Source organism: Anser cygnoides, chromosome Z, assembly GCF_040182565.1.
Source record: "Anser cygnoides isolate HZ-2024a breed goose chromosome Z, Taihu_goose_T2T_genome, whole genome shotgun sequence".
NCBI lineage: Eukaryota > Metazoa > Chordata > Aves > Anseriformes > Anatidae > Anser > Anser cygnoides.
The window spans coordinates 79,186,968-79,198,809 of NC_089912.1; the positions used below are offsets into that span (position 1 = coordinate 79,186,968).

Sequence of the window (11,842 nt, forward strand, 5' to 3'; positions counted from 1 at the left end):
AGCAGCACGGCAGCACCTCACCCAACGCTGCGAACCCCCCACTCTTTGCCTCCCTCCCTCCCGCTCCTCCTCCTCGCGGCCCCAGCCCGCGCTCCTCCCTCAGCCGCCCCCGCGCGGGGCGGACGAGACAAGATGGCGGCGGGCGCGGCGGGGAGGTAAGGGCCGGCCGCGGCTGGGCGCGGCTCGGGGGGCTGAGGGGCGGCCGGCTCGGGCGGGCAGCGGCGGGAGCTGCCCTCACTGCGCCGCAGGCCTCCCTCACAAGTGTGGCTTCCCTAATGGTCTTTTTATTTATTTATTTATTTATTTATTATTTTATTTTATTTATTTATTTATTCCTGCTTTAACCAAGGAGCTTGAGAGGCAGCAGCAGAAGAAACGGGTGATGCTGTGCTGCGTTGTAGGGCTGTATCCAGATTAATTAATTTCTCTTAGCTGTGCCACAGAAACCAGCACACGTGTATGCGGAAGAACAGAGGTACTGCCAGGTTAAAATAAAATTCGGATGAAAGGCAACTGGCTGAAGAATAAACGCTTTCTTTGGTCAAAAAGATAAGAAGCATTTATACAAAGTCCATACAAAAACAACATCAGTTGTTACGCAAATGTTATCTTAAATGCCGTGTGTTCAGAAAGCTGTTTTCGACATCTCTTCCTGCTGTTGTGGCTATGTTATCTACAAGCTGAAAGCCCGTGCAAAGTACATTTTATACAAATGGTTGCAGCAGCAAAGAGTCCATTCTTGCTGGAACAGAAACTCGAGTTTCATCTGTGATATGACTAAGAAAAGTATTTCAAATGCTTACAGTACTTAAGAGCCCCTTCTGGTTTAATCCAGTGGTTTTCATGCAGTGATAAATGTGCTTTGTGTTTTTACTTGACTGTAAGGGTCACAAGGTTTACTTGACTTGAGGGTGTTCAGCACTGAAGAGATGAACGTATCTACCCCTCTTAGTCTATTTTAGATTTTACAATATGTTTGGTAAGTTGGTGCTTTGCAAAATTCCCTACTAGGACTACAGAAAATTGTTTGTATAAACTGATTATTGTAATGTTGTCAACAGTTTTAAGATGATACACACTGTCAATATTACTTTATGTATACACAGTAAATAATGAAACTTTTGACTTGGGGTGTGCAGAGAAGTAATTTTGTCTAAGTGATGAATATAAAGATTACACAATCTTGATGAATATAAAGATTACACAATCTGCGTAAGTTAGAAAAGTCAACAACATGATTGGAGGATTGAGAAGGTAAGACAGTTAGCCTTCATGCTGTATCTTACTGGTTATAGCCTCCAAAATTATAATAGTGCAATTGCAGCTCATGCTCTCCTCCTGACATGAGGGAAAGCAGTACTGCATTTGCACATAGAATTTGCATACCACTGAGGGCTTCCACCTTCCATTTTTCTTAAGCTTACTAAGGGATGACAGGTAGGGGAGGAAGAGCCTTACTTAGCTCAATGAAAGTCTTCTCAATAAAGATACACAACTGCTTGATGAGGATTAGTCATACCTTATTTCCAGTTGTTTTGTTGGCATTGCTTTTATTAATGGAACTGCTTTTTCTGTTTTCCCAGGCAGCACCAAGAGCTAATGGGATTTGTCACACCAACACTAAACTGAGACTAAGCTTCGACCCTCTATACGGAATTGTTAAAAGAGGAAGCTGCAGTACCAAAAGCAGACCGTGCTTGATTGCATGAGACTGTACCTCTCTCAGAGCAAATTAAATCTTACTTCACAAACTTTATGAGATACAAACTTTAAATCTTTAAAGTTAAATCTTTCAACATCTCATTTTTTTTTTTGCATCGCAACAATGAACCAGTGATTGACTTCTTAGAGCTGTAACTTGAATAACTGGGGAGAACGAATGCTATGGTTCCTAGTAAGATACATACAAAATGTGTTCTTATCCCTTCAAATTAAGATTTGTAGTTTGATTTACTATCAAGACCATAGAGGTCAATTTTAAAACAAACAAACAAACATCATCAACAAAAAAAGTATACGCAAACCCTTTGTTTTTGCAGACTCTTGTTTCTTCCTAGTAGCATTAGTCCCTTTTTAGATACTTGGTAAACTTAAAACTTGCTGTACTGCTGTTTAATACAGATTTTTTTTTCTCAGCTAGAGAGAGGTATCCTTTGAAAATGTAAATGTTAACAAAAAGGAATGCACTGGCAAAGTAAGCCAGTAATTCATAACTACCTAAAACTGTGAAAAGATAGCTGCTTACAGAGGTGAATTGTGAACTGATTTTAAGCAATAACACTACAGGCATTCAGGGTGCTCGTAGCTGTATCACTAACTGTATGCTACTGAAGTAAAGAGTCCCTTACGTTTAAACTGTGTGCTTTAATGATTTAAACAACACCAAATTAGTATTTCATTTTATATTATGAGAGTCTAAGAATAGAGTAAGATAAATAGCTAGCAACGTGTCCTGGTTTTACCCCACAGTGCTTGACAGTTGCTTGCATGATCCAGGAAGATGGTGAGACTATCAATTTTCCTTTACTTGGGCAACTATCACAACTGTAATCTGACTAAAACTGGATTAAATTTTTCTCATTGTAGAAGAGTGCTCACCTCCAGCATATGCACAAGATAGTATCAAGATGCACACTGCTTAAATTTACAATAATTTATTGTGTTTAGGAACAGTGAATAAATACCAAGCTGTTAGCTTCAGTTTGGCAGTCCTTTTCCAACCAAAATGTGTGTTGTTTTTTTTTTCCTGGCAGAAACTCCATTGCCAGCAATGGATGCATCAGAACATGAAATTAATAAACAATACACACAGACAGCAGTTTTCTAAACATACCCCCTCTTTTAAAAGGCGTGATACAGATTTACTGAACAAGTCTCAAGCAAATTCTTCACAGAAGAAAATTTTGCTACAAGCTGTCCTCTCTTCGAACATTGTTTTCTTCACCAATGCTGGTAGTTTATTTCATGGAGTATATTATCTATTTTTAAGAGTACTGATGGATCATTAAAAACAATTTTTGTTTTCTACTGAAGGTAAGCTGAGACATGACTGGTAATGAGGTGTATGAATTTAAGAGTCATGTACCTCTTGCTGAGCATTTCATGGCAATCATGAATAAACATACAAGAAAGGAAAAGGCAATACAATGTTCTGTTCTTTGGGGGTGTGGGGTGTTTGTTTCAGCTTGCTTTTAAACCGCTGTTCAAAAGTTAAGGTTATCAAATTTAACAGGTGTTTTGGTTTTTCATGAACTTGTGTGTTAAAAACACAATTGAAGAAACTTCCTGCTCGTGATGAGAATCACATTCAAGTATTTGAAGTCGAATATCCCCTAGGTTTCTTTCATTTCCTATTAAAAATGTTTTTATAAAAGCGTGAAGACTACAGAAAACCAATTAACATACTAGAGTTAATCTAGCATAATTTTTTCCACAACTGTATTTTACATATCACCAAACCTCCGCTTTAGCAAAAGAAAAAAAAGAATAAAAATAAATTCTCTTCCAACTATTTACACACAGGAATTACCCTGCTGTGGAACCACATTTTTTCACTCTGCAGTCCCTCTAACCCAAGGCGTAATCTTAGGTGTATCCTTTTGTGATTTAGGTTCTTGGAAGTTTTCAGCAAACCTTTCTCTTGCTTTATCCCAATTCTTTTTATTCTTGCTCTGGATGATCTGAACATCTTCAATTGAGGCCGGTCTGCTTGTACCCAAACCTGCATTCAGCTTATGTAACTGAAGGTGGATCTGTCAAATACATGAAATATTACTGTAATTGCAGGTTAGGTATTCTAAATACTTAATATTTTATAATACTATTACCCCTCTCCCTCAAGCACTTCTCTTTACAGCTCTTCTATACCTAGATCATACACAAACATTTAAAGTTTCGCAGAGGTTTTAAATTGGCATCTATAATCCAAAGATCTGTGACTTGGCAGTTTTTCCTCTCTCATGGCTCATCATGTAGTTTGAATTTTGTGCTACAGCTGTCTTGGTTAAAGTGAAGGATTACATCATATGCCTATCTTGAATTCACACCACTTAAATTAATTTCTTTCTTCTGACAGACTTTGTATACAAACACAAAATTATTAATCCAATGTCTCTCTTCCCTTGTTCAGTTTCTTAACAACCACCTTACTGTCATTTTCCACTGATGTGATTAAATCATAGTAAAATTTCAGAATACTTCACTGATAAAGGTAAAATTGATTTGTGATCAGTCCTATTGAGATTATTCCCTCCCACACTGAACTTTGAAATGTTTCCAGTGAATAATGGCTTATCATTAGACATTTTCAAATGCAAACGCACTTTTATTTCTTTGTCCTCCAAGTGAAAACCGGACAGACTTACCGGGTCCTTCATACCACCACCATCCTTGCCCAGGCCTTCCCCTTTTTTCCATCCCATCTTCTCCAACATTTTGTGTCCTTTGTTGCTGTCACTGATCTCACTTAAAGAAATTTTAAGATAATTAATAAGCAAGAGTTCATACAAAGCAAATGCTAATCAAATATTCAAGGACAAAAACGTGCATGCATATGCAACTCTGGAAACCAAGATCCAACTACTGTGTTGTTCCTACTTCTAAGAGCTACCTCAAAGGCCCTAGTGCAAACTTTTTCAAGTTCTTGAATACTGCATTCAGTGTTTGGCCCCTTACTACATGAAGTATATTGAGTTGCTGAAGTGTGTGCAGAGGAGAGCAATGAAGCTAGTGAAGGAATTGGGGTTGTTTAGTCTGGAGAAAAGGATGCTGAGGGGACAACTCGTTGCTCTCTACAACTACCTGAAAGGATGTTGCATAGGAGGGTACTGGTCTCTTTTTTTTTTTTCAGGTGACACGTGATAGGACATGAGGAAATGGTCTCAAGTTGCACCAGGGGAGGTTTAGATTGGACCTTTGGAAGAATTTCTTTGCAGAGAGGGTGGTCAAGCATTGGAACAGACTGCTGGAAGTGGTGGAGTCCCCATCCCTGAAGGTATTTAAGTGGTGTGCAGACATGGCACTAAGGAACATGGTTTAGTGAAAGGTCTTGGGTAGGTCAAGCTGATGGCTGGACTTGATCATGTGGGTCTTTCCCAATCTTGATGATTCTGTGATTCTACATTTATTTTCCCATAAATATCTTTGGTTACCAAAGCTATCCTAAGACTCTGGTCAACACCAACTTTCTTAAAACTCCCTCTGAACTACTTGCTGACTTTTAGGAGTTAAAAGATACAGCATAGGTGAGTGGGAATCAACTGCACTAATGAAAGGGCAGTATCACTACCTCACCACTAAAGCATTCCAACACACATTAGAATCTCATGTCATTGTCTCACGTTTCCTTTTACTAACTTACAAGCACCTACAAGGTCATGTTTCAAAAAAACAAACAAAAAAAAACAACCAAAGAAGCAAAGGAATAATTCAAGAGGAAGTTTAAAGTAAGTGTCATTTAAGAGTGTACACGCACACCCTATGATAGGCTGGATATTGACAGTTGAAAGAAATGATGTGGGTGAAAAATTTGTTACTATTGCTGGGACTGGACAGAAAAAAATAGAAACAGGCTGTTGAAAGTGTCAATAGTACATCTAGTCAGTTCCTTGATTTTCTAAGTCGGCAAGAAAGTGATCTAAACATCCTACTGCAAAGATAAATTCTGTATGGAAGGTGAGGAGAAAACAATAGCATATGAACTGGGAAGTGAGAACAATTATTTTGTAGTTCTCCTAACACTGTATACAGATAATTAGTAATCTAACAAAATGTATCCTACTAATTGATACTTAACTGTATCACTGTTTTGTAAGATTCCATAGAGAAGGACACAGAGGACTTTTTTCCCCCAAACACTTACATATGGACAGAAGCTGGAGTATCATCTCTCTGGAAAGTTCCTTCACTGCCAATGGTCTCTCTGCGTTTTCCTGCTCTGTCTTTGTACTTGGGGTTGTTCACTGCTTTGTTGTCTTCATACTCTGTGTTCTTTACAAACAGATTAAATTCCATCAAGACAGATGGTTTTTAAATTCTTTATTCTGCCTCCAAAAGTAAAGCAGCTTAATCCTGCTTCATTCCTATATTAAGTCTTACTATTAATTTTTACTCTTACAACAGAAAACCTATAGTTCTCTTTCAAAAGTAAATGATTTCACGGAGTCTGTAAAATAGCAGATTCTCTTGAATCTTCTTTTTATACTAAGGATCAATTTCTCCAAGTTAAGCACAAAACCATGTGGACAAGCCACTGGAAATACCATGTGACTGACTTTTTGTTACAACACATAACCTGTTTCTCAAGAATTTGCTCTTCAGAATAAAGTTCTACTTGTATAGATTCCATATTGATATTATTTCAGCAGATGAAGAATTCAAGTGAAATGATGGTGTCCTGTTTTCTACATGAACACTTACTACAAATGCTAGATGCAATTCCATAGTTAGAATAATCTCTAATATTGTCATATATTCATGTTGGCATTTTTATACCACAAAGCAGACTTTAACAAAAAACTTAAAGTTTTTCTCTCTCCCTTTTCATCATTTTCCCCTTTCTAAATAAAAGAGAGCACTGCAATTCAGTGCAAACCTAACTTTCAGAAGTAAGGACAGCAATGACTTAAGAAGTGTTAACCTCGACAGTATGAGGAATCTTGTACACATTAGAACTGATTATCTTTTCCGAAAATTCTAACAGAACTTCCATGCCCTGTTATCATCTGTCTCCTTAGAAATTTGTAAAGATTTACTGTACAAAAGACAAGCTTGAGTTAAACCACCACTCAAGACTCTAAAAGCTTCCCTTATTCAGGGAATAATAATTCACATTAATGGCTTAAAACAGGAGTCACAGAGCAGATGTAGACCTTCAAACTCTTAATTTCTACAGTGAACTCACCTGTAAGCCATATTTTACCCGTATTTGTTTTAATGCTTTTCTTCTGACTAACTCTCTCTCTTCTTTGCTAAGTGCTGGGCAAACTAAAAGGAAGAACACAAGATTGAATTTCCAAGTAATAATGTAATTTTTTTTTTTTCAAAACATAATTTTGTTCTAACATTTTTATACATAGACATACATACCAAGAAGAAAATGCAGTACCATGTATTGTAAAACTGTCGTCAGTTGAGAAGAAAATCATAAGAAAACTATCTGAAGTGATTACGAAATTTATAAAGTAAGGACCAATAATAAAAAAAACATATCCAGTGATAACATGACTAACCAGAGGATTCCTTTTTCCTATCTAGGCGAAGATGCGCTCTGACTTGACCTGGTTCACATCCATCACAAGTATCACTGCCAGGATGTATATGAAAAGAAAGTACTGTTTCACCAATCTTCACTTCATCACCATGCTCCAAGATGTAGGGATCACATTTCGTTTTTGGCTATAGCAAAAGAAAGTTTTGGCAGCCATGGTTATTAGTTCCTAAAGCAGGACACCAAATCTATTTTGCGAATGCTGCTCATAATCTAATGATTCAGCCTGGTCTTTCAAATGCAGACAAATATTTAAACTATGGGAGGTATTTCACTCTAGCAACTGTTAACTGTAGTGGATTTTTCCTAATTCCTTATATAAAACAAACATGAAATATTACAAGTGGCCCCGAAAACTGAAGGGAATCAAGGAAGGAATTACTGTATGAAAAAAGCCATACAACGACATTGCTAGTGATTTGCCATACTGTATTTTAAAATGACTACAGTTTTCTGCAACACTACAGCAAATACTTACCTGAAGAATCTGATTTCCATTAACGACTGTCCCATTCTGACTGCCTTGATCCACAAGAACATAATTTTGCAAATCGTGGTCAAAATACACTTCTGCATGGAACTGATAAAGAGAAGACTAAGTGAAATATTCTCATTAAGCATGTACTTAACAATTTACACGCTGTTTTAAAGTAAGATTTCAGAATATATTTTGGGGACTTAACTGAATGGGTTCAGTTAATAGAATATTCCATGCTTTATGATTTTATATATTTGAAATGTAAATGAATGGGCAGCAACAACATGAGATAAGGCGTACCATTAAAAATACAACTATTTTTACCATAAACTGATCCAACACTGAAAAAGTGTACGTACTTCCAATATAGAAAGTATACTTTACTTAAAGGATTGCAAGATCTAGTAATAAAGCATTTTTAGCTGTTCTTATAAATACATGATATTTTTTCCTTGTAAGGTATGTTATAGCAATCTCAATTTTCCCCTTTCTGGAAGGCATCGAAAAAGATACTTAAAGAAATGCAATTAATAAAAAATATGAATCTCTACAGCTTCAGGTTACTTGGTCTTTCATATCTGAAATAGCTTAAAGTGCCATGTTTTTGTAAATTTCATGTAATTCACTTTCACTTGCACCTTAATGCCCAGGACACAATCACTGTCCATTATTTAATGTTCTTTATATCTGCTTTGATTCTGATAATAACAAATCAATTTTTTTTAATCAATTGCAACTCCATATAGATAACGGTCCCAAGTCCACACAGAACAGAGAAAACAAATCTGTAGTCTTGGAAACATAGCAGCCAATTTACAAACACATACATTACCTCCAAAAATGGCCAGTAAGCAAACTAAACTATCAACTTCTGCAACCAACTAAGATTCCCAATAAAAAACAGAAATCTAAAAAAGTGAGTTTAGAATTTGACAAGCAAAGATCTTTTTTGTTATAGTAGTGAAAAAAACACAACAATCATCATGGGAAGAAAGTGCTCATTTGAAACCAAATACCTTCTTGTCTTTAAGCAAGAACTGTCTACAAAAAAAACAGTATTTTGTAGACTGGATAGCATAAATTTACAATGGGAATATTCCTGTGATGGTAGAAAGATTGACTGGGTCATTTGCTAATGCTTTTAATTCTACCTCTGTTTTACTGAGCAGGATGAACCCAAACTTATTCTAAAGATGCTAAATCTGGAAACCTGCAGGGTGCTATTTCTTTAAATCTCACTTTACCCTTAAAATAAGCGAAAGACAAAGTGATCCACAGCTATCAGTTATAAGTTTCAAGATAAATAAACTGGTAGTAACTTTTTGTTTCTAGATATATGTGATTTATCTTCATGCCTTTGCTTCCTTATCTGCAAAGTGGAATAATTTATGTAGATGATCAGTTATTTCAATGAAACATATTTAAAAGCAACTCAGGTACCCATGAAGTACCGGTAGATATTGTTAGCCACACAAAGAAGCAAAGTAAATGATACTATTGCAGAAAAATAAAAAAACCTTTTGCTGCTTTATAACACCAACTTCAAATACATGCCTGAAAATATCATTAACAGCAGGAAAAAAATTTGTCTAGAAATTGTTCAGTATAAAATATGTTACATAGCTGATTAATCAGAGCTATCATCTGGAACAGACATAGTAAAGCTTATTTCATATACTTGCATTTGAAGATGCTTTTATCACCTTTTTTTGTTTAGATGACATCTCTGTCAATTTACATTTTCTTCAATTTAGAGTGCTGTATTTATGGTTTATGTCGAAGTAGTTAGGAAAACTGAGCATATAATTTATCTCTCATCTCTTAACTACAAAAAAAATTCCATCTGTCACTAAAATATTTTTATATTTTTGAACTCTCTATACATAACTTCCACATTCATACAACAAACTTATAGAAAAATAAAACAAAACCTGTTGTTCTAAGCTCAGCTATAAGGACTGGATTTTTTTTAATGACAAAGTTCTAACTAGTTGACATCGATATTTTACAATACAATCGATACCTAACATAACCATTCATTTTCCTCAAGTTCAATAACTAAGAAATTCAAGATTATAATTTATTTACTGTGGATTGAACCATGGACTATTAAAACTCCAATTAAAAAAAAAATTTAGCTTTTCTAGACTTAGAAATCACACTGTTTACATTATATTTCAATACAGTAAAATCCTGTATGCTTTCTTTTTTCTAACTTTGAAGAAGTGGCTAAATGCACATCTCATTCTGAATGTTCATTAAAAAAAATTAACATCTGGCAAAATTTAAAGCTATGAAATCTAAAGCTTCATCCATACGAAGATCTATCTCCCTTGTAGCAAACAGAAATAAGAATTACCTTACTGACTCCAACTTCAGGAATCTGAAGTGTGTGTCCAACATCTTTTTCTCTGAAAAGGCAAGTTGATAAATAAATCACGAGAAAGTAGAAATAGTTTTAATAATGGCTTTCAAAACACGTATTTCAGCTGAGCCACAATACTGTGTTTCCCTTCTGCAGTATCTTGGACCTTTACAGACACAGAAGTACTATGTTACAATATACACACCATGTGGAGACTTGCCTCATGTGCTTTCATCCTATAAATTAGGCAGTGAACATACAGTAAAGCTGTACTTTGAAATTTTTATATATAAACCTGGTATTTCTATCTGAACTTTTAATCTCGTCCAAGGCCTGTAAATAACAGTCTGAACTCTGCATCCTTCAAGCACTTCAGTGCGTCTTGGCATCAGTCTTCAAGGCTGAGATTGAGTTCTTGGTAGCATTAGGTAGGTAATAACAAGCAATGAAGGAGTAATCGATACAGATTTACTATCAAAAATACTGCAGTAGGAGGGAAGAGGAATGAATTTATGTATTAGTTCTTCTACTAGGGGATGAAGAAACAATGCAGCTGTTATAGGACCTATATGCAAATTACAAGGAGACTTCTTAACTGCTAAACTTCACATAAATGTACCTGAAACACTCCAGCTGTAAGAACAAATCAAAACACATATCAGCATCAGTTAAAAGCAGCTGAAGAGGGGCGGAGATTTTGCTAAGGAAGCATTCATTCATCATCCACAACGAACAAACCAGAATTTTATTTTATTTTTAATATCAGAACTGAAAGAATGCATATAGGGTAGCAAAAATCCTAATTTATTGTTTCAAAATGGTGAATCAACCTTACTGGAATTTGCATGAGAAGCCCAGTATATACTTTCTGGTGATACTGATTTTCCGAATGAGTTATCTTAGTTGCCCAGAAAAAAAAAGTACTTTCTTGACTTCCAGTTATTACGCTGCCGTAAGGATTTAGACAAAGGATCAAGTTATCAGTAAAAAAAAATCATGAACACTGAGCTATATTAAATACGTATTCTGTTATCACAGCAAACACAACATTACGTGATGTGACTGAAGTCTCTTACTGTCAGTCAACCAAAGTCAGAAAATCTCGCAATTGCTGCAGGGTAGGGGGACTAGCATGAACAGTAGGGACAATCTTGCGTGGCTTATGCTACTTTCAAAGCCAGGTATAGTTTCAGATATAGGTAACAAATTCCATTCAGTTTTACCTTCCAATTGTAGCAGGTTTCACAGCTGTGATAATATAAAGTGATCCAGTCTGCAGAACTGGTGATCTTATTACAATGACTCTGATACAAGGAGGCCAAATCTTTTCTTCATCTATTAAAAAAAAAAAAGAAAAGAAAGAAAAGTTACTAACAGCAAGTTACAGTTTTACTCCTATATTCCATATTTTTCAAATAACTGATACACATTCTGCAATTATCTAGCTGAATCATATGCAACATTCAGAAAAAGAAATATAAACACATCTGAGAGAAAACTTTGATGAAACTATCAATCAAAAAATATTTTATTAATTCCCATTGCTTACAAGTACACAGCTGGTTCTTTACAGAAATAAAATATAAATAAATTCATAGAATTTACTAACATTGCATACAGATGTACATATATTCTCTTTTGCCTTGGTATCTGTTAATATTCCAACAGCTGTATGAATTCTGGTCTTGAATGTCCATTTGCATCAACAGTCTCCAACAGTTTCAGGTAGGAA

General features: G+C 35.7%; 1 protein-coding gene, 1 long non-coding RNA gene and 1 other non-coding gene across 7 annotated transcripts in view; 2 read left to right on the forward strand and 1 right to left on the reverse strand.

Annotated features, from left to right (window-relative positions):
* Positions 1 to 8,297, forward strand: LOC125180662 (uncharacterized). Of its 4 annotated transcripts, none has more exons than XR_010827547.1 (4): positions 1 to 155; positions 1,584 to 3,033; positions 4,850 to 4,993; positions 7,255 to 8,297. It is a non-coding gene; the product is annotated as an uncharacterized lncRNA (long non-coding RNA). The 4 variants fall into 4 exon arrangements; XR_010827546.1 differs by having other exon boundaries at positions 140 to 155; positions 350 to 3,033; XR_010827548.1 differs by lacking the exon at positions 1 to 155 and adding an exon at positions 184 to 475.
* LOC125180673 (small nucleolar RNA SNORA47) lies at positions 1,240 to 1,378 on the forward strand. Its single transcript, XR_007159428.2, has one exon. It is a non-coding gene; the product is annotated as a small nucleolar RNA SNORA47 (small nucleolar RNA).
* AGGF1 (angiogenic factor with G-patch and FHA domains 1) overlaps positions 2,639 to 11,842 on the reverse strand; it is a 25,721-nt gene continuing 16,517 nt past the window's right edge. For both annotated transcript variants that reach the window (XM_066987957.1, XM_066987956.1), the window contains exons 7-14: positions 11,334 to 11,445; positions 10,105 to 10,156; positions 7,746 to 7,847; positions 7,230 to 7,395; positions 6,902 to 6,984; positions 5,861 to 5,988; positions 4,365 to 4,464; positions 2,639 to 3,752 (exon numbers count right to left, since the gene is read on the reverse strand). In XM_066987957.1, coding sequence (XP_066844058.1) covers positions 3,552 to 3,752; positions 4,365 to 4,464; positions 5,861 to 5,988; positions 6,902 to 6,984; positions 7,230 to 7,395; positions 7,746 to 7,847; positions 10,105 to 10,156; positions 11,334 to 11,445 — 944 coding nt within the window. In that variant the 3' untranslated portion in view covers positions 2,639 to 3,551. The remainder of the gene's footprint in view (positions 3,753 to 4,364; positions 4,465 to 5,860; positions 5,989 to 6,901; positions 6,985 to 7,229; positions 7,396 to 7,745; positions 7,848 to 10,104; positions 10,157 to 11,333; positions 11,446 to 11,842) is intronic.